General features: G+C 37.4%; 1 protein-coding gene across 3 annotated transcripts; it reads right to left on the bottom strand.

Moving 5' to 3' along the window:
• Positions 1–382: 382 nt before the first annotated feature.
• Positions 383–27,306, bottom strand: LOC121945097 (uncharacterized). Of its 3 annotated transcripts, none has more exons than XM_088084089.1 (7): positions 27,162–27,306; positions 15,031–15,192; positions 3,968–6,285; positions 3,029–3,770; positions 2,512–2,644; positions 2,068–2,157; positions 383–1,810 (listed from the first exon to the last, which is right to left on the bottom strand). In XM_088084089.1, the coding sequence occupies exons 5-7, from the start codon at positions 2,545–2,547 to the stop codon at positions 1,598–1,600; spliced, it is 339 nt and encodes a 112-aa protein (XP_087940215.1). In that variant the 5' UTR covers positions 2,548–2,644; positions 3,029–3,770; positions 3,968–6,285; positions 15,031–15,192; positions 27,162–27,306; the 3' UTR covers positions 383–1,597. The 3 variants fall into 3 exon arrangements, with proteins under 3 accessions (XP_087940215.1, XP_087940217.1, XP_087940218.1); XM_088084091.1 differs by having other exon boundaries at positions 15,037–15,192; XM_088084092.1 differs by lacking the exons at positions 3,029–3,770; positions 3,968–6,285.
• Positions 27,307–27,493: the final 187 nt, after the last annotated feature.

The raw sequence follows: 27,493 nt of genomic DNA, 5'->3' as shown, positions 1-27,493 counted from the left end.
TATGCAATAGCACTGAATATTGCAAAAATGGTCAAAAACACCATACGATAGCACAGGGGTATTCAGTTCAAATTCAAAGTGGTCCAGTTGCTAAAATTCCCTCCTAGCAAAGGTCCGAATCTAATACCTAAAATCAGAATTAATTAAGGATTAATTAAACTTTTTTTTTTTCAACATTTAGTTAACTCCAGTTCCAGCTGTTCATACTCCAAAATATAGTTCAAACTGGCTATTTGACCTAATCAGTCAAAGTTATGCTTATCAAAACCTTATTAAAATTAAAATTGAAAAACTGATTTCACCAATTAAGTGTTACAGCAACTGATAATAAATGGCAGTAGCAAGCTTGTTTCAAAGAGAAGTATGAGAATGACTAGTTAACTTCCAACCACTTAAACATTTATTGATGGACATATTTTGTAACAGTCAAGGCTTTACTAAACATTGAAAGTATCAATGTGACAATATTACTATTTAAGACAGTGAGTGGCTTTACATGTTCAGCATTTTCTTCAAATGCACACGCTCACCTGGCTGTCACCATAAAACTGAAAATGTTGTCAGTGGAGGGCCACAGAAAGATCGAAGCTGTTGGGAACATTATAGCAAGAAAATGGCAAAGACCCGCGAGAAGAGACTGGAAAACCACTTGTTATCGCATAGAAGGGGTCAAAGTCATCAAGTCAGGGACATAATTCACATCTAACACCACAGTCCATATTTGAACACATCAAAACTTGGTCCAAGCTCCTTCATAAAATTCAGAACTTAAACATTTTCAGTATTAATATGACAGTACTGCTGTTTTAGAAGAACAATTGGCTTTACATGTGCAGTATTTTCTTCAGCTGCACGTTCTATTACCTGTCACCATAAAACTGAAAATGTTAAAATAGCAAACAATGAACAGAAGTACAGAAGCATCACTTTCTGGCATAAGCCTGCACCACTTAGTATCTGGATATAAACAAAAAGAAGCTTGTGAAACTTGAAATAAAAAATAACTTTGCATGTTCAATCTCAACCAATTTAACAAGACTACCTTCAAACCGCTGAGACTGAGTCCTGAGTACTGAATGCTTCAACACTTAAATATAATGTAATATATACAACTGGTAGCTTGAACAGATGCAAAAATGTGAACTTAAGTCAAAAGCTCCCATTTTAAAGCTGATGTACAAGATTACAAGATATCAGCCACCAGAGTTCAGGGTTACATGCTTTTCCAAAAGGAGTCTCTTCTTTAAACCATGCACAAATGAGACATACCATCCTCTACCAATGTTTATGAGAACCTTTGAATGTCTGTACAGTACACTGTGCAAACCTGAGGGCAAAAGACGACCAAATTACTTTTCATCACAAGTTCCTCTGTCTTCTCATTTAGAAATGTACAAAAGAAAAATGAGAATTTGCAAATAATGAGTAAAAATACAGCAAAATAAGAACTTAAACATCAAAAACCCCTTTAATACTTTAATACTCTGGCACGAGATGAATCATCAGAGCACACTTACATGGTTTTCCGCAAGAGTCTGTTTCTTAAACCATGCACAAGTGAAGAACACTGTGCTCCACCGATGCTCATGAGGACCCTTTAAATAACCTTGAATGTGTACCTCAGTTCATTTGGGTAGTCTATGTTGAGGGCATAAAGAAGCCCCATCAGCATGGCAATGGCGCTTGGGATGTCCTTAAGATCAGACAGGATCACTGTTTCCTCATGGACCACTGAAACATCAACGATGTCTTCTCCTTCTTTCACCATCACAACACCAACTTTCATCCCCTCTGTGAATCTGTCTGCAGCCTAGGCAAGATTTCAGAGAAGGCAAAAACATCTTTTACATCTTTTCTTGTTTTAGCCGTTATATATTATTATATTATTATATATATAGTGACAACTAGAAGGGAAGCCAGAAAGTGTAGGATTTCTGAGTCAATACAACGACCAGTTTGGAGTGGTGTAGTTTTGTTTAGCACATACACAAAGCACATTTGGGATATTAGGTATGTTCTTATTATCTCATTCTTGACCATTGTAAAAATAAATTAAGTAATAGTTACCTCCACAATCTTGAAAACACAGGAGGGATCCTCCTTAAGAAAATGAGGAAGGCCCGGCAGAAGAACCATCCTCTTCTTGTATGTGGAGCTCTGATCAAAAAACAGAAGAACAAATACCCATTATTATTTATTGAGCACCATCTGATTGTAGACAGCTAATATAATAACAGCTATTTGATCAGGATTCCATAAAAATGTAATTACAGGGATACGGACCTGCCAACCCTGATGACATTTTTTGAGTATCATGTTATGTGGAAAAAAAAATTAGCTCATGTATATATGCAGTTATTTTTCAATAATAAATAATTGCTTTTTAGACAGAAGAAACTGTGTGCACTACTTTATATGTAGACCAGGGAGGAAATCTCACAAATACGGTCTGGAAGATGCTAACAACAATAGTGAAAGGCATGGAGGAACAACTAACATTTGAACACTTACGTCAAGACATCTTGTGAGCTTGGTCAGGCGCGACATGCCACTCTTTGCCTTGGCTTTGTACAGCTCAAGGAATCTCGCCAGATCCTGAGCCTTTCAGGTCAACCGACGTAAGGCGAGCAAATTCTGCCTCAATCTGTTGATGTAGGCAAATGAAGAAGAAGAAGAGATACTGAATAAATCCCTTTTCAGGGAAATTAATTTTTTTTTACTTTGAATTTCAAAACAAAACAAAAAGTCAAAGGGTATGGTTTTAATAAGGACATAAACTGGACTCTTGAATGACTTTTCAGTGTTATGAAAATAAAAATCAAGTGCAAGACCGAAGTTTGAGGGGATAGTTGGATTATTTGACGTGGGGTTATGTGAGGTACTTAACCATAGTCATTTTATTAACTACAGTAAATGGTGGTCAACACCGACTATGGATAACTACCCCATACAACCTCACTTCAAATAATCCAAAGTATGCCTTAGAGCAAAATCTCACCTGAGAAGACAAATTAAAAGCACATTTCACCTGCTGTACAGAAACCAAGTCTGGCCATCTTTCTTTGACTTGTGCCACAAGCGGTTCATCAGCAACAATCTCATTTCTCCGTAAAGGGAATGTGTATTTCATCATTCCACCAATTAGCTTCCAGTCAATCTTTCTCTTCTTCATCTCACTGACCATGGCTGATCTCTCCATGTCAAGATCACTTTGGACTGTCCCTTTTGGAAAATCTGGCAGAAAATTCCCTTCTGACTTTTTGGCCCTCTTTAGTCTTTTTGAACTTGTTGGCCCAGAGGTACGTGCATTGACTCTGAGCTCAGAGCATCCGGCCACTCACAACTTCTGCCAAAAGTTGGGAAGAAGGGTCCCATCACTATGGTAGGCTACATTTTGTTGCCTCAGTTTTAGCTCAACATCAAAAGAAAAGGTGTGAATGACAAATGGCTGAGGCAGCTGATGAGTTTGGGTACCACTGGGGCTCTCCTAAAGGGAAGATGATGACAGGCTTGCTGTGTCTAGAGTAGAGTCTGTGTGGTATGATACACAAGCCTTGGTGTACACTTTCAAAGTTGCTTTATCCTTAGGAAGCTGCTTAAATTGTTCATTATCAAATTCAGGGTGTTGATACTGATCAACGAGGTCCTCCTCCAATCCAAGTTTGGTCTTTCTGACTGAGTAGAAGTCATCAAGAGTCTCAGGCAAGGTGTCAATGGTAACCTTTCTGATGTCATCGTCGCTCAAGATTATGCGCAGCAGCACGATGAAACTGTCTCCAAAAAATAATAATAATAATTAAACCACACAAAAAAAACCACAATCCACATATGTTACATGCAATTAAGACACATATGATTGAGTGTGACACACTAACTCTAGTATTCATCTAGACTACATTAAATATGTGGATCCACCTCATATATGTTCTTACTTTCAAACGTAAAATTATGAGCCACAAAAGATTACCTTAATGTACAAGACGTGCCCTCGGTGAAACCAGAAGTCCGTCTCGCACAGTGTATGCTGACAATGGAGTGTAGTGATTGAGCTCTCCGGGTTCAGCTACCATGAGTTGAGCAGGGTCTCTTTTGCAGACTTCGTAACATCTGAAGTGCTCCAAATACCAAACTTGGAAAGGTTCAACAAGAAAGAATAGCTTGTTGCATAAAAGCAATACATAGACAATCTTACAAAAATCAGTCCTCAGGTCCACTTGAGCTTCCAATTGACACGATCATTCCCGTAGTGCATTTTGTTCCATTTATGTATGCTGTTGTGGCCAGCGATACACTGCTCAGAGTCCTTCATTTCTTCTCAATCACGTGCTTGACAGAGGAGGCCAGAATGTCTAGGGAAACATTTGATACTCCTTTTACTTCCACTGTTGGTTTGAACAGGTTGGGCAAGTCCAAGCAGTATATAAATATACGCTCGTGTCTGAGGGACACAGAGTCAATAGGATTTTTTTGAAATTATTGGCATCATGAACAACTTTCTTGAAAAAGCTATGTTTAGCTTCAAAACGTAATGTCCAAAACTCAACCAGTGGACCAAAGCAGCAGATTAAATGAGGGTAGCATTCCAGAAAATGGTGTTTATTGGTGGTGTTTCAAAAAGTCAGGCAGGAAGCCTGTTATACAGTGAAAGTAAGATAACTTGTTCAGTACACAGTCTCTTTTCATTCCATCAACACTTTTCAAGTTCTCATTCTCCCTATGCCTGAAAACCTTGTAATTAAAGGACTCTCTGGTCCTCAATACAAATGACTTACTTCTTACAGAACAACTTTGAATATCACACGACTAGCTAGCTTTATCCTAAAAGCCAGCCAATGAATGTGCTCCCAAATTATCAGATGATACAAACAATACTGTACCCATTACACTGGTTCCAAATCTACTGATGTAAATCCCTTGGTTTTCAAGCAGTTGGAGATCTCTCAGAAGCGACTCTACACTCCTCTCATATCCAAATGTCTTAACATCAACACTTTTACACAAGAGAGCAAGATATATGCTACACACTGATGATCTGTATTTAACAGGTAAATTTGCTAATACCCAGTATATTGCATACAATTTATGTGTTTTTTCTGGATATGCCTAAAGGGTTACAGACCTCAAAATCATCAATATACAGAGCTAAAGAAATATTTTGATCTTCCTTAGACAGAAGTGGGTTCTCCTTGAAATACGATCCATCAAATGAGGTGTTATAATGGCCAGGTTGTGATTCTGTATTGGCTTTGTGAATAACATCACCCCTATTTAACAATCTTTGCAGCGTTTTTAGAACTGGGACATAAACAAAGGTTTTCTTTGATGGCAAATCTAAAACATATACAACTGGGCCTATGACACCTTTTTTTTTTTTTTTTTTGACATAGGACAACCTTTTTGTTCTGATCCCAGACACCCACTCAGGGAAATGGAGCGGAGTGGACTGTGGTTGTTTAAGGGTCCTGTTACTAAAGTTATAGTGTTTTCATCAATGTTACAATTGTTCCGTCTTAGTACCTTTTTTACTGTATGACCATTTAGTTCACCAATCCAAACACCAATGCCATAAAATTCACTGATTCACTGATTCCTGAGTGGCTAATTTTGAGACATGCAAGACTGCTTGCGTTTGCAGAAGTAATAATGCAAGCCTTTCCTGAATTTTTTCAGTGGTGTCATTGTACTCTGGTTCATTATCAGAATTATCCTCAAGTGGCACATGAAAGTCATTGTCAGTCACATCTGACTGTGATTCAGCTGTTTCACATTCTGCCAATTCCACATTCCTTTTACACTCCTGAACAGTAATCTCTGTCTTAAAGTCTTTTAAAGTAGAATGTGGGTGACCACAACATTTATGTGATGTACAACTGGAGAAAACATTTGATTGGAAAGGACAGTGACTGAAAGGACAGAACAGTTTCCCTATTCCTCAGATGCTTCCCAAGATGATCTATATATTGCTTTAGGGTGACTGCCTGTCTAAAGTCACACAATGAGCATTTTAGTTTAAAGCCAAAATGTCCACCACTTCTTTCTATGACCCTATGATCTCTCAAGTAGACCTGCAGGGAGTTTTTAGTCTGGAAATTATGTGCAGTCTTTGTATATGCAGGGTAGTGGAAAGTTTCTTCTGTAATGTCTCTGGCTACTTTGGTAATGTTCAATGAATCTCTTACAATTTCCACAGAAAATAGTACAAAGTTTGCAAGTCCACCTCATTCAACATAAAAAACAAAAAAGAAACTAAGCCAAAGAAAAAGCAGCAGTTGTCTTCATGTAGACCTACAGGAAAAATATATGAAAAGGAAAGACTCAGTTATGAATGCTATTACAACCACACTTCATCACAATTCCTATTCTGGCTTTTTTCTTCAAACAATATTTTTATGTGCTTTTATTTTGTATTATTTTAGCACTTTCCCAACAACCCCCTGTGATATCCTGACCCCAGGTTAGGACCTACTGGTATAATGCACTGACATAAAGATAGTTTTCGGTTATTCTTACCATTTCATTGCTGCAACTTGCATGTGAGTCCTAAGAGCACTAATACTAATATTAATACTTCAGTCTTTCTGAAGTGTGGTTATATGAGTCACTTATCCATAGTCAGTGCATTACCTACAGTAGATGGCAAACAGCTCTCCCCCAGTCTGCAGCAGGAGTGCCAGTGTAAGAAGTTAAATAATGTGCTGCTGTGGGCAGGGTAAGCACCAAAACATGTTTTCACCACCTTAAAAAATGTTTTAATTCTTTTTAATTAAATCAATGTTTAAATGTATGTTTTAAGGTGGTGTATGTATTAAGAATATTTTCACCACTTTACCCTGCTATCAAACCTTTTTCCTTTCCGTTTTTCCTATCCTTTTCTGACCAGGAACTGTTGTATAGGTATATAGTATATGTATATTGCTCTCTGTAAACAAACCAGACTCCACTGACAAAATCATCATTTTACCTCACAGAACACAGGAGTTACTGGTCTACCGCTGCAATCTGCTGTAGGTAATACACTGACTATGAACCTTATACAAGCCCACTTCAAAAAACTTGAACTATCCCTTTAAGGTTTACAATGACACAACAGCTTATGTCATATATATATATATATATATATATATATATATATATATATATATATATATATATATATATATATATATATATATATATATATATATATATATATACACACACACAAACATATTTTGTACATCTGAAAATAAAAGCACCAGGGAAATTACTTTGCCTGCATGTTTGTACAAGACAGATGAAAAATACAAATTTCAATCTAATCTCATAAAAATGGGGGACAATGGTAGATACAGCGAACCGGGGGGTCCTCAAACTTATTGTTCAGAGGTCCACGTCTGATTTTTGTTTAAGCTCAGGGGTCCGGATCAATTACAAAATAACAGTTAATTTTCAATTAATTAATGTCACATCTTTCACATTTGAAGTCTTTATTAATTATTTATTTAAACTTGAGGTGTGAATGTGCTGAGCCCAGATATAAATTACTAATTGAGCTGGACGTGGATTTTTAACTTAATATTTATTTTGTAGTTAAGACGTTTTGAACTAGTAATTTCATGATATCACAACAACATCAGAATCGTTTGTTATCCTGACATAGAATAATGTGCTAAAATAACAAACACGAAAAATCCTATTTTACCGTGTAGTTCACTGACAGAGTTTCATGTGGCCATGGCGTGTTGGAGTTTAAAAAAACATATGATTTATTATTATTTGTTAAACCTTCCAGCATTATATATAAATTAAAAGCCCCATCTTAAACAAACTTGAAAATTGAAAATTTAAGCCCATTGTTCTGATAATAGCCCAACCTATCCTGACTGCAGGACTCTGGCTTCAACTTCTTCTTCAAATTACTAATTTTATTCAGGAATAAAAAAAATTGAGTAGGCCTACATCTCCTATAACCAACAGCCTGCCAAAATTCCCAGTTAGAGAAAGGGTGAAAGTAAGGTCATGTGCTTGTGGCTCCAGGCCCCCAAAACATTACATCTGCCGGTGGTAATAATAATAAGAGCTCAGGGCGAGCAGCTGGATGAGACAAGGAGCCATACGTCCTGCTGTTTCTAAATAATTCATCCAAAGTCTGATTAAACCTGAAACCAACACAAAGTAGTCTGAAGAAGTCTAAATAAGACACATTCCACCTCTTGAAATGTGTCTGTTTCAGATACTTTGGTGCTTTGAGGAGAAGCTGCACTATGTTTTTCTGTCTCACTGCTGCTGTCGGACCATCAGCTGTTTGACAAGCTATATTTAGACATTTTAGGATTAAAGAAAATGGCTGTAAATGACATAGTATAGTGTGTTGAAAAATGCAAAAAACATCATAATATTGTGTGTCAAATAAATGGTTGAAAACGAAGTTTAGTATATCGAATATTTGCAAATTTTGAAAAGTTTAAGAAATGGTTGAACACCGCATATCATAGCTTGTAGAGACAGATTATAGTATAGCGTGTCAAAAAAAGGCCCGAATCTTCATAATATAGCTTGTCAAAAAAAAAATGGCTAAATGTGACATAGTATAGCATGTCTAAAAAAGGCCCAAACATAATAATATAACATGTCGAAAAGATGGCTGAATACAACATAGTATAGTATGTAGAAAAATCTCAGATTTTGACATGTCCAAGAAATGGCTGCATCTTACAGCTTGTAGAGACACATTATAGTATAGCGTGTTGAAAAAAGACCTAAAACATCATAATATAGTGTGTCAAATAAATGGTTGAAAACTACATATTATAGTATGTCGAATAATGTCTAAAAATGGCTGAAAATTGCATATATTAGATTGTAGAGACACGTCATAGTAAAGCATGTTGCAAGAAGGCCCAATTCTTCATAATATAGCTTGCCTGATAAAATGGCTGAATACGACATAGAATAGTATATCAAAAAAAGGCCCAAAACGTAATAGAGCATATCAAAAAGATGGCTGAAAACGACGTTGTGTAGTATGTCGAATAAAATGGCCAAAAACTTCATAATATAGCATGTTGAAAAAATGGCTGAAAATGACACAGTAAAGTATGTTGAAAAATCTCAAATTTTGACATATCAAAAATATAGCTGAACACCGCATATTATAGCTTGTAGAGACACGTCACAGTATAACATGTCGCAAAAACGGCCTAAATCGTCATAATATAGCTTGTGGATAAAAAAATGGCAGAAAACGATATAGTGTAGTACGTTGAAAAATCAAAAATTTTGACATGTCCAAGAAATGGCTGAACACCGCATATTATAGTTTGTAGAGACACATCATATTATACTATACTATGACTTTTTTTGTTTTCAGTATATTTTTCAAAATAGCATAAAACATCACAATTAGGGCTTTTTAATATTTCTGTCAACTTACACTTTCAATCATCTTTAATTTCTACATTTAATGTTTAGTTTTTTCAATTCCCCTAAACACCTTAGTAAAGTACTTCAAAATCAGGAGGAAGGGAAGAAGGAAGGAGGCAGGACAGAATAAAAAAGAGAAATTGTGTTTTGCTCTTTAAATAAATTGAGATGCAAAAACAGCCTTTTTCTTAAATATAATGTTTGCTCCATTGTTATGCTATGCTATGCTAGTTATGCATTGTTGTGCTGCATATCCTATGAAGAAATAAACTTCATAATTCTCAGGATTCTGCCAACTTGTGTTTTTATTTATAGCATTGAGTTGTACTTTCTCTTTGAATTTTAAGAATATCTAAAACATGAATTAACTTTTTATACTTAGGTACACTAACATCACACACTTCAAGACTTTTACTCAAATAATATTCTAATGGGTGACTTTAACCTCTTCTAGAGTCATTTTCTGTAAGATATCGATAGTTTTAGTATCTTTCCGGTCTTTCATCCACCATTGACCAGAGGTGACATTTTAAACCAACTCATGAAGTTAACATTAGCACAGTTAGCCAGTTACTGCTGATAAAATCTGCCAGGTGTCATTTCAGCAAATACATTCGCCAGTCAACAGCTAGAAATACGAGGTTGCCTACCTCTCTCTGATATCTGGGACCCATTTATTCAAAACAATTATCCCATAATTTGACTTTAAATAGTACTGTGCAAGAATAGAAAGCTTGATAGACGCAGCAATCAGTAAAGGAGGTAAGCAAATGGTCAACTAATATATGGCCAGAGGTCAAACCTCAGAGGAGATGTTGGTTCTTCGTACAGATTGTTTGCTTTTGAGAATAAAAAATTAAAATTTCCCGCTCTACACAGTAAAAAAGATGCAATAAAGAACAATATCTCAATGCCAAACAGACAGGTCTTCATACAGCTCAGAGAGATGATGCAGAGGCCAGCTGCTCTTCTCTAGGGCCAAGGACGAGCATTTTACTGTCCCTCTTTTCAAGGACCTCTCAGTATAAATGTGTGCAGTACATACATTCATCATCATTGTTTAACGGGTAATTCATTGGGGAATGAACATGTAATTTCTATAATGTTGATCAACCGGTCAAAGCAGAGGTGTGAAAACTGTGGCAGGGCTGAGGGTAACTGTACAAGCAGATTTCCAGGTTTATAGTATATGTAGCCTCTGGCAGTTCAATTACATGGAGCAAATTTGACTTTAAATCTTTAAAAAACACTTTTGTTTTTGTCTCTTCATTAGCAACAACCTAAGCTCTCTGATAGGAACTTCAGCCTAGGCTCTCTGGCTTTTTCACCTCAAAAGTAGTTTACTGATTTTGACAAAAATTTAATGAAATGAATGAATTAAATCACAGTCATCATCAAAGTCATTTCATGTTATTATAATACCTAGTATGATGCATACTAACAAACACACTTTTGCAAATATGATTAGAGACTCAAAAGAAGCTAGTAAAAGGAAATAGATTGCTTATCCTTTTGACCACTTTCTGTTAAATTCTTAGTATGTATGTGGTAACATACAAAGTATACAGATACTGTTCTGTGGGAGCAAACAGAAGGATGTGCATTGTTGAGCTTCTTCCTCTCAGCCACTTGAACTGTCTTGTATTTAACAGTCATAGAGAGCAAAACAGTGCAAAATGCTTACAACTCTCTCCAGAATCACCATGGGGTGTGAGTAAGCCTCTAACTGAACTTGTTGATGCTGGCAGGCTACAACTGCTGCAAAGTGCTGCTGTTGCTGTGGCAGACCGCCTTTGAAGTGACGGAGAAATTCATTTGTAAAGCTAAAGGAAGTCATGGTCTGCTGAGCGCAAGATGTGACTGTAGTGTGAGAAACTGGTTTCAGATTAAGTCTAAATGATATGATGGGAAAGGGATTACTCTATAATCCAGTATAGCTACAGTTAGTCACAACATCTCAAATTCCACATACAACAGATTATAGCAAAGATTCATATGGAAAAATATATTTGGGCTACTTATAATGCATAAATATTTTTCAACTGACTTTTATCAGGCAGAGGTAATGCTATAAATAGCAGTATGACATGTAAATAATATGTATGGTATGTATGGTATGTATGTATGGATGTATAAAACTTAAATATCGACCTTTTCGATAAAGTGCCACTGATTTATTCAACTATTTTTTTTCTCTCTTTTGGTGATCTCATTATCTGCAGCGTTCAGTCTCTCTGTACATGACCATGTATAAATTTACACATTATAAAAAATACAGCAGAGACAAAACAAATCACCTTTATAATAAATGATCATCTCAAATGGGCTGCATAGAGTTTTCTGTTTCATGATAAAAATGACCAAATGTAGAAGCTTAACTAAATCCTGCTGCTGGCTGTGCAGTTCTCAAACTGCTCTCACAATGTTAGTGTCGCTGCAAGGTGTCCAGTAGCCAAAGGGAGACAGGAAAGGAAACTATTTGTGTTGCTTTAAAGCATCATATTGTGCCATTCTTGTCTTTTGTACCTTCATCTATCAGTTCTACTTGGCATGTCGGAATACTTTAATCCACCGTACAACTCAGCCGTCATGCTCCAAATCCTTAAATTTGACATGTTCCATCCTGAAAGTTTTACTTCCTCTCTACTGACACAACCCCTGTCTGAGAGTGACTTAAAACTAGACAAACTCACATGCATGTGAAGTACTCTGAAACACACAACTTGTCTGTGTAAAGTTTGTTTTCGTGAAGAATTGAGGCTGTAGTAAGCTTAGATCCAAAGAAATAGGAACAAGTTTTCATGTTGGAGATAAAGTATCAAAACATAAAAAAAAAATCTCAGTCGTCTCCTGCAGCATAATCCACTTTTCCACAGCACAGCTGTTCTCTTAGGATGTCCTAAACACTGAGATTTATGCCAAAGTATGACTTCATCTGTGCTCTTCAATACTCAGGCACTGCACATTCATGTTGAGCTTACAAGTTTGCCTTTATCCATGTCTGTTAGCTCATTGCTCCTCCATTGGTCAGGATCTGCCCAGGATTAGTCATTGGCCTGCTCGTCATCTCTATATTTTTGGCTAGACCACAGCTTGCGGTCACGGTGCTACACATAGGGTTTTCCATGAGTGAGCGAGTGAATTGGCACCACTGCTCAGTGTGACTGAGATGTAACGCAGCTATTTCCCTATTGGCCGATTGTTCTTTCAAAGTAAATAGGCGCAGAAACAGTGGACATGCTGACAGAAGCTGACAGTCTTGTATTACTGTCACATTTTTCCTCACTCTCAGTAGGTAAGCAATGTAACAAGACAGCATGGTGGAAAAATAGATAGACAGCTATTGAGCCATCCATAGTCGCTCTGTCAGTTTTGCACAGAGAAGAGTGAGAGAATCACCTCATCAGTTTGTTTGAGGAACAGCCATTTCTGTAGCACACAAGCCTACATTTACACTGATTGAAACTGTAGTGAATATTATGTGCTACAGTGTTGGACTGGGTGCCACCGCAAAGACAGAATTCTCCGAATCAGCGGAGATAGAACGATTCACAAACTATCGGTATCAGCGAAGCTTGGCTCTCACAGTGGCTGCAGGCAGCGCAGCCTCTGCCAGTCCCTGTGTGTCTGGCAGAGGCTGGGTCTGACCAGAGCTGCAGAGGGAGGATGTGTTAATGATCAACAGGTACAGATCCAGAGTACCGTCACACTGTCAGTCTGATGCTCTCGTGACACCAAAACAAATCTCAAGCCAAAACACTGCAACAGCAGAAGTTTTGAACACTCATATAATGCCGTGAACGACTTTGACTGTAAAATACAGTCGATTATTTGACAACCGAGCGGTGTTTCATTATGGCGCTGATCGCCGACAGCGCAGAGAGAGACAGACAAACAGAGCAGAGCTTCTCCTCACAGCACCAAGTGTCTGAATGAACTAACAGCCAAATACTGAGCCATGGAAACTGATGTTTTCAGACTTCTACAGACTACTTCGGATGGGATAATTTAGAAACACCAGGATGCCCATAGGTGGTATTTTAAGCCGAAAAATTATGTCTTCCTAACCATAACCAAGTGTCTTTTGTACCTAAACCTAATGGCACATACACCACAGTGTTGTAGAAGAGGTAATGTTTCAACATATACTCTACATTACAACATGAAAATGTAACTTGTCAGTGGTTTGCAGAAATGTACAATGCCAACATTTTTTCCCTGCTGACTAGGTCACATCAAATCAGCCCAAGATACTGGCAATTGCCCCTATTATCGGATTGATAGCTGATGGGTTCTGAGATTGACCTGCCTGAGTGCACTTCAAAACAAAACAAAGTGAAAGAAAAGCAGGTGATAAACACTAGATGCCTTAATACACCAGTCTCAGATTGAGGCAGACCCATCAGGCATTTATTTTATATTATGTGTAGACTAAGTGCTAGACCTCTGAAGTGGCTAATTATGCAAGCAAAAACAGGGGAAAGAGCATGTACAGCCCCCCTTGGTGATGTATCCTGCCTTGGCAAATGCCAAAAGGACCATCCAGATGCTGAAACATCTGTGAGTTCAATTCCTTCACTGAAAACTCCATATGGGGATTCTCCCTTGGTGGCATGGGTGAGAAATAATTAATCCTTGTATTATTCATCATTTTCACAGTGCCTCCCCTCATATGGTGCCAGCTGCAAAGGCAAACACTATACTTGTTGTCACACATGGCAGAACTCTGTTGATTTAAACAAACACTTCAGAAAACAAACACCTCTTCCTGCAGTTTCACCTTGACTTACTGAATGACGTCTAGGTTTTATTGAAATTACCAATAATAAATTAGTAACACAGAGGTCTTGTTCAAAGCATTATAAAAAACATTCCAGCCCTAAATAGGTATATGTTGTAAAGACTAATTCATGGAAATCTAAGGATATCATCATAACTCTACCAAAGATTGTCTAAGATACAGCTTTATTAGACCATTCAGTTTAAAGGTATGATTTGATGTGTAGCAATTGATAATCTATGACAAGTGTAGTGGAAGAGCCCTTTCAAAATAATATAAACAACCAGCTGAGACATCATGTTCGATGGTATCATGAACACTGCCAGATTAATGTTCCCTCTTGATTTAATTGTGTGGAAGACAAATATATGTCAAGCACAATGACAAAACAAGAGAATTACCAAATAAATTAAGAGGTTTGAACCTTGAAGTAACTAAATCAAGGATGTAAAGACCTTAATTATATTTACATTTTTATTTATCAGAATTTCAAACTTTATCCCACGAAACTCTAACCAAGATTTTTCTGAAGCATAGATTTTTTTAGTTAACTTTGCACTGGTTACAGAACTTCATAATACAGGTAATAGATGGAAGTGAAATATTGAGCTTGTCTTACCAAAAAATGCAACCCCAAAAGGTGTCTGTATAGGACAAAAGGTATCAGTATGAGCAGCTTATTATATGTTTAATGTAGGCTGGTGACGACCTCTTGTGTTCATAGTAATCATGACAGGAGCAAAAGAGAAAGTCAGGTGATGTAGTATAAAATGTGACAAAGTCCGCATACAAAGGTATAGCTGTGGCTGGAGCAACTATGTGACCCACCCACCATCAACAAGACTCACCCATACCAGCAAGCCAGTCCAAGACCCTTTCGCCCCTTGGTCTGAAAGTGGTAGCTCTGGTGGTCACATGCTCCACTGATGGTCCCATTTCATGGTTCATGTGAATTTTCCAACTGAGGAACTTGTTCTTCCAAATATTCCGACACCACAAATGTTCACGTCCTGTGTGGAACCAAAAATCAACATTCAGGTTTTTTAAGTTACATCACCAGGCTACATTAATTTCATAACACTATGGGAAATACATCACAGGACAACGCCCAGCCATGCTTATTTTCCAACACCTAACCACATCCGCAGAGGTGCTTATTTAGAAAATGCTGCTGTGGTTGTAGAAGAGGGTAGGAACAAACAACCTTTCTGGTTGTAGAGGTTGGAGGACTTGTTGAAACTTTGGTTTGGGGACCTACAGGAATTCTCTAAAGGGCAGTTTAGTGCCTTGGCAGCGAGATTTATGGTTACTTACAGTGTTTTAAGGGAAAAATTTGCATAACATGTTAGCGAACAGCGTGATATTTTGCTAACCTAAAAAGCTGCTGGCTGCAACTCCTTTTTATTATAAAATTAGGAGAGGTTTTGATTGTCTTGTCTAACTCTTGACAAACATATGTGGAGAACATCAAACTATTCCTTTAATTTGTACACAATTTTCATTTTATAAAGGACTCTTAACTTTTCCGTTGTAGCAGTGTTCTGAAAAAGCAAAAAATAAATAAAATACAAGTGTAAGCACCTTAAAAATTCTAAAATCTAAAGGGTAACAGTCTGAAAAATTACTTTAAAAAATGAACTTTAAAAACTGCACAGTAAAAGCATTGATTGCAAATTGCAGATCACCACTGGAGATAAACGTACACACACAGTTAAGAGATTTAAACTGTTGCAAGAAGAGCTTTGATCTGCTTCATAGCCACACATTGTTTGGTGTCTTACTTTTTCTACAGACTATATAGCAGACAATGACGAAGGGTTGGTCTCTTTTGAATGTTTTGCACCTGTCATCTCTGTGATGAGTTCATAATCCTGAATAAGAAAAACAATGTGGACTCACTGTACTACTGCTGACTTGGAAACTCTCCTCTATGGGTTGCGCTGACATGGGCCCAAGGTAATACAAAAATGGATCCAACTTTCAATCAATTTGTGGCCTTGTGAGACCCAGTCTGTTAGAAATAGTCCTGTACCCCCTGTTGTTCCTATTGACAAGCCCTGCTGCCAGAGGACACATAGTTTATTTGGGCAGACAATAGATCAAAAGAATAAGGAGGGCAGGGTTGATGAGCATGGATTGCTGAGTGTGTTCAGGGCACTGTGCAAAGTTTACAGTTGCACCAGGAGATGGGATATTGGCAGGTACACAAAAAGACTGTGAGAAAACCAAAGCTGTGGGAAGATAATCAAATCAGCTGTTTTTTTGGCAACAGTGGAAAATTAACCTTTGTTAACAATGACCAAGCCGACTGCTCAAACAGAGAAAAGGTGTTCTGAAACAGCAGTGTGTCTTTCACCCTGCTTGAGCATGTAAGGATGATGATATCTGGTGCAAAAGTAAATTGTGAGAACACCTTTTGTTCTCTGAGACAAAAACTTGCTTTTAAAGTGTTTTTTTTTCTTTGCATGGAGCCAATCCAAGGTAATTTCTTTGAGACCGCTCATTCTTCCATGGCAGCTAGCCACTGTGCAGCAGGAAAACAGAGGAGACAGGAAGAAAACAGTGCAGCTGTGAGAATAGATTGCAAAGGGAAATGGTTAATAAAAACAAAGCAGTTCAGGAAGAATGAGGATCAAAACACTCTTAGTCAGATGTGAACACAAGTGGCCAACACCATCTTCTCTGTCATAGATGTGAGGGTATGTATTCTTTCTGCTCCTTTATTTCAGTGCTGGGGTTGTTATCTAACGCTGCTGCCTGCTGCGCCAGCCCAAAAGGGAGTATTAGTTGGATGTTCAGCTTGATAATGTGAGCTCCCAATGCTCAAACATATTTCCAAGGAGGTCCAAAAGAAAATATTCAAATTCACAGACGCACAAGGTTTCACCCTTTCATGTGAGGAATTTAACAATTCACTTAGTCAGTTAAAATACAAACTCTTTTGAGCAGCCGTTGAGGCACCTGGGGAAAGATGAAGCGGACTTCTACAAACCTGAGTCTTTCCAGGTGAAGACTGTGAGTGAACAAAAAAAACCAAATTAAAAAAAAAACCCATTTATAATTAATTTGCATGCTAATCTCCACAGCCACACTGAAGGCCCGTGGGCTGACTTTGTGGACGTTGTTTATTTCCTGACTTCTGATAGACCTGGAAGAATTAAACTACAACGGCCTTTCATTTGTGAACCACAAATATGCATGCATAAAGAGTTGTGTTATTCTCTTAAGTACAGAGGCTAAATAATAATATATTATAATATTAATAGGACAACATTTATCCCAACAACTACTTGATCATCATTCTGATTATTATTATTATTACTTTTATAAGAACAGAGAGAAATACCAACACGTTTTCTTCCCAACTTGTCAAATACTGCCACTTTGTCAGTGGACATGGGCATGTTTAGGAAGTGGCGTGGGAAGACACGGCTCACCCTATCATGATTTTCTTTTTGCCCAGTGGGTTTGAACATTTTGACTAGTAAACTGAATTTTCGTGTATAAGTGCAATTCAGTCTTAAACCTGGGAGGAGGTAATGGGCCTGAATAGTATCTATCCTGCCAAGAATTCACAGAAGAGAGAGAAGATCTGTTTTGATTTGGAGCATTGTTTTACATGTGTCGTGTCACTCTGTTGTATTGTGATTGGTAGGTCTATTTATCTTCAAAACTAAACTATAAACAGGAATGTAAGACACTGAAATGTTAATAATTAAAGTAGGTATGGATAGTGGAGACAAAAATGGTAAATTAAAAGCTATGCAGCCGAGTTTGCCCGCAGTGGTGCTCGTACTTCATGTCACCCCTGCATAAGTCAGTGCCCCACCTGGGCCACCCCAGTAAAAAAATTCTTGGCACACCACTGTCCGACGACCAGCATGTGTAATATGATCATACTATCTTGAGTCTGTTTTTGACCTTCAGGGATAGTGTGTCAATTTACGCTTGTTACTTGCATTGTGTCTTCTAAACCCACTTTTTTTTTGACAGGAAATGTAAAGTTTTTGCTTGTTACATGCATCCAGTCTTTTTCAAAAGGTTTAGACAACAAAAACACATGGTAAGGTTCAGAGCAAAAAGTCATGGGTCTAGTTAAATTTATACGGGAAACAAAAGGCGTGAAAGACCAGAGTTTGTTTGACCCATGCACCAGTCCTCCTACTCACCCTAAACTGACTCTTGCTCATTTAATTGTAGTTGTTATCAACAATGTTACAAACTGCACCTGCCCAGTTTGTATCATAGGCTAAAGGACTGAGGGGTGGCTCTGTCCATGTCTTGTGCCGACATAGTATTTGACGGCAGTATTTGATGGGTTGGGTTGTTTCCCACTGCCTTTAAATTTATGTCCTCAGGGAGTATAACTGCCACAAAAGGTGTCTTTGTGCAGCAGTGTCTGACACTGAGATCACAAAAAAAGTGGCAGTATTTTACAAGTTGGGAGAGAGAACAAGCAATACATGTTGCACTTTTAGCCACCTGGGGTTAAAAGTCCTGTCAAGATGGGCAGCAGATATGTATGAATTTTAAAATCTTGAAATTAAGTCTGTAGCTAACAGGTCACCAGGGAAGCCAGGAGTGGATTAAGTGTGATCTCTGTTAAAACCCTGATGGCTGAATTTGATATGAGTACAAGTACAGGGACTGTATGCTTTAATGAGCAAAGGCACTAACTGACAACGAAGCAGTTTGTCTGTCGTTCAAGCCATCTATGCTATAAATACACATAATCATTGTGGCAAAAAGGCACTTTTTATATGCTAAATATTAGAAGTGTGATTTTAGATTATGTTCTGTATACATTATACAGTATATTAATGCGCTCACCATCTTCTTTCACTTTCTTTTGCTCTGTGAAGCATTCATTTTGATGTTTTGTGAAAGCAGTTCCTCCAGAGTGTGGGGTCAGAGAACACATTTCCCCCTTAATTAAGTTAATTAAACTCAGAAGACATCGCAAACTAATTTTACCCTGCTTTTTAATGTAGATGTTTCCGTGGGGTATAAAAAGCACAATATTGCACGATATTCAAAGTTCTGCTTGTTCAAAAACAGTTGTGTGAGTGCTTATTCAAGCTAATATTGAATCAAATTGTGTTCTATCAAATAGGCAGCATCATGCTCTGTAGACTTCCCCCTCCCCCTCTCTCTCTCATCTCTCTTTATGGAAGTCTTGGTACCTCTCTTTCTGCTGCTGTTCCTTGGCTCACTTCTTATCAGACGCATTCAGCTGTCGGTGGAGCGTCCGCAGAGACTGTCAGTGTACCGGGCTACTTGGCAGTGGTCGAAGCTTTTAATTTTCTCTACTTTCCAATATTTTAAATATCTTTCTAGTCCAGTAATTTCCCCTCAATGTTTCCTCCCACCCATGCCTAAAAGAATGGTTAACTTTCTGCAGATCTATGGATTTTCACTGCAATTCATTCGTTCTATATCAGGTTTGGGGCTAATATCCCCTATCAGAGGTTGCGATTGCCACCATATTAAACTACAGATGATTAGATAACTGGGGGGGGGCAGATGGCTTAGAGCTCTTCTGGTAACTAAGCAGCCACTAATTAAAGGCCTGGTAAACATGGTATTACATGGATTGTTATGACAGGCTTACATCAGTAATTTTTACATTGATTCTACTGACTAATATGTCTTACAAAAGTTTCTATAGTAGCCTTTTTCCAAAACAAAGAGTGAAGGGAAATGAAGATAACAAGAGTCTACCACTATGCTAACAGCTATGAGGCTGACTGTGGTGCTTTGAGCTAAATGCTATAATCAGCATAGCCTACTACCACATTCACAACAACAATGGTAACATGCTGATGTTAAGAAAATGTAATGTTAACTATGCTCACCATTTCAGTTTTAGCATGGAACACAAACCATGGTAAATGGACTGAACTGAACAGTCATCTGGAGCAATTAATAGTTCAGTATCTTGCCCAAGGACACTTCAACATGGCAATTAGTGAACTACCTGCTTTACCTGAGCCATGGTTGTGGTGTTTCCGTAGCCTATGCTAATTAGCACAATGCACTTCTAATACTAATGGGAATGTCATTAGTTTTACAGTTATTTAGTCTTTAACCTGATGTGAACAGAATACATTATACCACAGATAGGCCAGTGTGGTGGATGACAAACCAACAAACCCAGTGTGCAGGATTTAGGGGCTTATCTTAGCAGAAATGGTAAATACTACTCAAAATGATATTTTTATTAGATTACAGTCACCCAAAATACAGTAAAAAATGTTTTTTTAAATTGCTGTTAGCTTTCAGGAGCCATTTATATCTCCATACTGAACAGGTCCCCTTCCATTAGTCCACCATATTTTTCTACAGTAGCCCAGCACGGACAAAGCCAAACACTGGCTAGATAAAGCCTTCAGCATTTTCAGATTTTTACTGTCATCATAGTTCTCAACACTTGGCTCAAAGGAGACGTTTTGGTTGGTTGCAATCTGCTATGCCATCAAGCCACCACAACAGTGCTGGGCTTTGAAGGCAATTTAACATAGTGGCAAAACATGGAATTACAGTGTTTGAGTTTGTCTCATGATGCCATGTGGCCCAAAATGACTTTTCCCCAAAGACTTTTATTGTGAAAGAGACCTATGTAAATCAGTGGACACAGTTTTTGGAGCATTAAAACCCATGCAAAATGATTTGTTTCACTATCAGGATTTGATCCAGTCTGTCCGATAACATTCTGAAGTCTAGAAGAGTCGCACAATTGAAGCACGTTAGCCCCATTCATGTTAGCTGAGGGCTAATCTAGATGTTTGCTGCTGCCGCTAGTGTTTGCTCTTTGGGCCCTACAATGTGGAAGATTGAGGTAATTTTATACAGTGGAAATCAAGCTTTTTTGACTTGCCACCAAGTAACTTTCATAGCAATGAATGGGTCCCACCTCCAACACTGTATCCAGTTCTCTTTATAAATCCATGCTGATTAGCTAATAATCCTCTATTATGATAATAATTTTCATTTTAAAAAACTCCTTCAGTGAAGAGCTTCGAGTAACAACTGCTCACTCCTCTGCTCATCATCTCTGAGAGCTAAAAAAGGGATGAGAACATACCACAGTAAAACACACTTTGCAATGCACTCATCCTGTTTTGACAATTAATAGCATAAAATATTTCTGTCCATTACTGAGTAAGCTGTAGCTAATGTTTTAATTTATCAACAGAACTCCGATGTCATGCTCATGTCTAACCAGATGAACTCACACAATCTGCCAACGAGGAAAAAACACTTCACATCAACTTCCTCATGATAATAACAAGAAGCATTGTCAGATTTCCTGCAGGCCATGATGTCTCCGTAAAGCATCACAAATTGTGGAAGGTTGTCCAAACACATTGCCAGCAGTCAACATGAACATCTACATTCACACGAACAAGAGCCATCTTGTAGAAACGAGCACTTTCACTAACATCTCCTGACTTACCACAGATGTTTAAACTGACAGCTGACACACCATGTAATGTGTGAGCAATAAAAAAAAGTGTCAGACAACTGAAACTGCAATGCCAAGCTAATTGTTTGATCAAAGCTATTCAAAGGTGTGTAAATTCAGCCTGTGTGTTGAAAAGGTTTCTTTTTTCTTTGTTTTTTGATTTGCTTAATGTATGCTACAGAGCAGCTACAAAAGGCTGATTAAGTTTTTAACACAGTCAATTGTCATGATGGAAAGGAAACTGGGAAAATAAGGTTGTGGTTCAAAATAAGCTGGATTTATTTATTTAACATTTACCTTACCCCCCCCCCCCCTTTTTTTTTTTCCTAATCAGTGCTAAAGAAAATAGTTTTGTGTTGTTTGTGAACATTGCCAATAGCCCTTTCTCTAATACCTTTGTATGATAAAACTAGACCATATGAATACAAAAGTTTAGTAAAAGAACAGCTTTATCTACTATTTAGCAGACATGTTTTGGTTATAAAATACATTGTGTTTCTGCCCCCACCTGTTCTGGACTCTATATATTTTAATATTTAATAAAAATGCGCCTAGAAAACCGAAACAAATTATATTCGATGGAATTTAAAACATCCCTTTGAAGAATGCAAAACAGAACAAATGTGAATGGTTACCTAACAACCGCTGTCCCAAAACATAGCAAGAAATTCATAAAAAAAAGTTACCAGAAAATTACTTGACAATAAATAGAAACAAATGAAAATGATGTAAAAAGGGACAGAAAGTGACCTTAAGGAAGTGCATTTTTTTTCTGTAATACAATTTTAAATAAACAATTAGGAGAATTATAAATAAATGAAGGACTTTTTTGTATTAGTGTTAAACACAAAACAATGATTATGAAATAATTAACAAGTCATTTCTTATTAACTCTGAATTAGGACTGGTCCCAAGAATTAGGACAATGGTTAAGTTACTAGAGAACAGGAAGATTCTGTACAAAGTGGCAGCTGAGTGGCACAAACTTTATAAATAAAGTAGTAGGTAATGGTCAGATACTGTAATCTGGAAATGGTAAGTAACGAGAAAATGCATTTCCTACGGAACATGCGTGTGGATGGTTAAAACTGAAATCAGTTTAGAACCATGGCTGAAAATTGCAGAAATACATAGCTGAAAATGCAGAAATATATTTCAAATTGCCAGAAATATCTGAAAAACTGGCAGATATAAAAGCTAAACTGCTTAAACTGAAGAAGCTAACAAGCTGAATTGGAAGACTGTCAAAGGAAGAAGTTGGTGTTAATTGAAAAGGTTAAAATAACAAAAGTTTAAAATTTTGAGGCATAAAATGTAGAAAAATAAAATTGTGAGGCACAAATTTCCTTCAAGAGCATAACATTTTGACATTCGAATGGTTTCTGTATCTGAAAGTATGTAGAAGTACTACTAGTAGTATAACTAGCAGTAGAAGTAGTTGTAGTCATGGAAGTGAAAGAAATAGCAGTACATCTATCACTACAAGGAGTAGTAATAGTATAAGAAGCAGTAGTAGTAGTGATTGTAGTTGTCTGCTACTACTGTAGCATTAGTAGAAGTAGGTGTATTAAAGTGATGAGTCATTGTCAGATCTGTTAAAACACAGAGAAGTACTGCTTGAAAAACACATGCTACAGCAAAAAAACTCAGTTGTATTGTTGAAATATTGGAACTGTGAGCACCATGAGATGTTATTGAAAGGACATTCCATCCCCATGAGAGCCCATTATAAAGTCAGAAAACAACTGAAAACAGCATCTGCAAATTTACAAAAATGCTAAAAGAGGTTAAAGAGCTGAATAATATTTGAACAGTTCAAGGTCTTGTGACCTGCTGAAGCATCCACACTAAATACAGTTATAAGTAGAGTAGGTCCTTTTAATATGGACAAATGTCCATCAGAATGGCCTACCACCTCTCTAAAAAGAGTTCAATGATGATTTGATTGTATCATATCCCCTTCTCTCTCCCTACTTTCCTGTCTCTCTGTTTAAATGCCCTATAAATAAAAAGGAAAATGCCACAAAAAATTTTCTTAAAATTTTAAAAAAAAGAAGGTGAAGTTATAGTTTAGTATGTGAACAAATGCCATACTACAGCATGTGAAAAAATAGTAGAAAAAGTAATTATACCAGATATCAATTAAATTTATGGTACAGCACTGAGAAAAGTATTATGGTGTAGAATTTCAAAAGGACGGTCCAAAAAGTCAACATTTAAAAAGTTGAAAAAAGTCATACTAAAGTATCTCGAAAATTTCCGTACATGCAGTAAAAATGGTCAAAAGAGTCATCATTCCAGATGCCAATAAAGCTTATGGTACAGAATTTTGAAGTAGATCATGGTGTAGAATTTCAAGAGAACAGTCCAAGAAGTCAACATTTTAAGGTAGCTTAGGTCAGTCTGTCAGGTATAAGAAAAGTATCAGAATGGCCCACTACCTGTATAAACACAGGGTAGGTCAATCTGAAATGTAAAGGTAAAGGTAAAAATGTCTATCAGAATGGCCTGCCACCTGCATAAATAGAGTTAAATGCAGAGTAGGTCATTCTGAAAGGTAAAAATGTCTATCAGAATGGCCAACCACCTGTATAAATAGAGTTGAATGCAGGGTAGGTCAATCTGATAGGGACAAATGTCTATCAGAATGGTCTACCACCTATATGCTGAAAATTATGAATCCTACCGGATAGGATTTGATAAGCTTCTTCCTGCTCCTTTTCAGACATCTTGAAAAAAAAATTCTTTTGACTATTTTAGTTTTGTTTTTGCTTTTTGTTTTGTTTTTGCATGTTCGAAATAAGCTTCCATCCATTCATTCATAGCATGTTGCAAAATGCCATACTATAGCACACGGAGGAAAAAAATGGTTGAAATAGTCATCGTTTCAAATGTCAATAAAACTTATGGTATAGAATTCTGAAGAATATTATAGTGTATATTATAGAGTTTATAGAGTAGAGTGTCAAAGGATTTAAAATGTTTTAGAAAGTTGTACTATAGTATGTCGGAAAATGCCATACTATAGTATGCGGTAAAAACAATGAAAAAAGTAATAGTTCCAGATGTTAATAAAACTTAAGGTACAGCATTTTGAAGAAGTTTATAGTGTACAATTTTAAGAAAATGGCCAGAAAAGTCCACATTTGAAAGGATGCTTAGGTCATTCTGTCAGGAATAAATGTCTATCAGAATGGTCTACCATCTCTATAAATAGAGTTGAATGCATAGTGGGTCATTCTGAAAGGTACAAATGTCTATCAGAATGGCTTACCACTATAAATAGAGTGAAATGCAGGGTGGGTCAATCTGATGGGTTAAAATAAAAATGGCCTACCACCTACATAAATATAGTTAAATACAGGGTAGGTCAATCTAATTGGGACAAATGTCTATCAGAATGGGCTACCATCTGTATACATAATAAAATGTAGAGTAGGCCATTCTGATGGGTACAAACATCTATCTATCAGAATAGTGTATCACCTATATGTTGAAAAAAGTCATACTATAGTATGTCGCAAAATGCCGTATGATGGCATGTGGAAAAAATGGTTGAAAGAGTAATAGTTTCAGATGTCAATAGAACTTATGGTATAGGATTTAGAAGATTATAGTATAGTTTCAAAAGAACAGTCCAAAACATCATTTAAAATATTGACTAAAGTCATACTATAGTATGTCGCAAAATGCCATACTATAGCATGTGGAAAAAATGGTCAGAACATTTACAGTTCCAAATTTAAAAAAAAGTCATAGTACAGCATTTTGATGAATATTATAGTGTAGAGTGTCAAAAAAATTGTCCAAAAAATAAACTTTTAAAATATTTTGCCTCGTGCTATAGTATGTTGCAAAATGCTATACTATAGCATGCAGTAAAAACAATCAAAAAAGCTATAATTCTAGCTGTTGATAAAAGTTATGGTACAGCATTTTTGAGTATGCAGAGGTAGTGGTCAATCAAAGGTGCAGGATAAACTCTACCTATAGTATTAGCAGTAATAAAAGTAGAAGCAGCAGTAATAGGGGTAGAATTAGTAGTCATAGTACTACTGCTAGTGGTAATAGTAGTAGCAGAAGAAGTTGTAGTAGAAATAGAAGGAGTAGAAGTGGTAGTAGTTGTTGTGTTGGTAGAATATGTAGCAGTATTTCTATTAATAATAGGAGTACAAATAGCTGCAGTAGCTGCAGTGGCAGTAGTAACAGAAGCTGTAGAACTAGTGGTATTGATAGTATAAGACAGTATAATATTTTGAAATTTGAATCATCTGAATGCTTTGAAGTATCCACACCTAAAGAAAATAGTGTGGATGCTTTGAAGCACGAAAATGGTATTGTTCTCTTGTGGCATGAGCATGTAGTTAGAGGGTTGCGACAACGCCACGTAGGGGGCTTGCGCTCCCAGGAAAGTATATTATATTATAACAAATATTAAGGTCACACAAGGTTCATTGGACAACCAGTGGGCACAGACGGTAAATGTAAGTTGAAGAAAATTTATTCAGCAAAAATTTAATCTTAACAAAACAAATGTCAAGCACCAGGATAACAAAACTGAAGCCTAAAAGCAGCACTCTGGATGAGGGACTGGGCACTGCCAGGCTTACCGCGGCAGCAGAAACGAAAATGGGAGAAAGGGATCCTTTAACTTAACCACCCGTGACACAGCACACCCAGCACAAAAAAAGGGACCTTGAAGAAACACCTCCACCAGTAAACGCAGCCACTGCCAAGAGCCTTCAGGACCTGCCCAGAGAGAAGGTAAAATTATTAAAACAAACCAAAGTACTGTTATAAATCTCTGGTGCTGACAAAAATTACCAAAAACAACCCAAACAATTTAATCAATGCAACAAATATTATATAATAATATAACATAACTTAAAGAAACGTAAAAGAAATAGAAATTAATTTAACATAATTCTCTTATGAGCCAGTCCTACAACAGTTAGTTACAGAGGGCCAATCCCCAAAGCTCCAGCAAGCCTATAGCTCTCTCTCTCTTGAAGACCGTGCGCTGGGGTGCCAAAAACAGACAGGTGGGCCCGCCGGAGCACGGCTCATCAAAAAAGAAATAAAAGAGCAAGAGACAAAAGAACAAAAGAAAACCAAGATATTACTAAAAGATGTACAAGAGAGAGACAAAACAGCTCTGTGTGGCTGCAAATGACTAGCCAACTTAACACTAAAAAATGAGAACAAACCAAATATTAATAAATCAAAAGGCTAAGGTTACCGTGCCAGCGTAATGAGGATTTGTACACACCGTTTTAACGGCGGAGTTACGCACGGTAGAGAACAGCCGTGAAGGCCCGCAGCTCAGTCACTGCAGCAGCGCCAGGAACGCACACAGGTGAAAACGGGCTATTAGACGCGACTCAGCATTCGAAACGGAAACTGCACCCAGCGGAGTCCCCGGCGGACAGCCACACTACCGCAAGTGAGACCAGCGTCATCAATACGGCCAGTTGGCACGGGCGCAGCCCGAGGAAAAAAGGTGAAATTGCTCACCTGTATGGAAGTTCCGCGTGCGCGTGCTGTGATGCCTGACACTCGGCCAAAATCTTTCACGGTGGCCAAATGCTTCGCCACAGTGCACCACGCCAGAACACGCCACACCACAGGAAATGAGTGAAGCGGAAGGAGAAACCGGAGGTTAGATCACCCACCTGCTGATAAAAGCTCGCACAGCGCCACCCTCCCGGCGCCCGGCTACACTCTGTTGACAAGACTGGTAAACAGAGATGTAGGAGTTAAGTGCACAACTCAGAAGACACCAAAAAAAAAAAAAAAAACATAAAAAAACAGTATATGAGTCTAAATAATGAAAGCAATTATAACAT

This window comes from Plectropomus leopardus, chromosome 11, assembly GCF_026936395.1.
Source record: "Plectropomus leopardus strain MGB_pleo_1.0 chromosome 11, ASM2693639v1, whole genome shotgun sequence".
NCBI lineage: Eukaryota > Metazoa > Chordata > Actinopteri > Perciformes > Serranidae > Plectropomus > Plectropomus leopardus.
This window is presented reverse-complemented; position numbering and strand designations above follow the sequence as displayed.

Bases quoted from the DNA above. Each gene is read 5' to 3' on its own strand.
- LOC121945097 (XM_088084089.1), bottom strand. From the start codon at position 2,547: ATGTCGCGCCTGACCAAGCTCACAAGATGTCTTGAC. The intron at 2,158-2,511 runs GTAAGTGTTCAA...TTTTTTGATCAG, and splicing joins AGCTCACAAGATGTCTTGAC to AGCTCCACATACAAGAAGAG. The intron at 1,811-2,067 runs GTAACTATTACT...AATCTTGCCTAG, and splicing joins GTGTTTTCAAGATTGTGGAG to GCTGCAGACAGATTCACAGA.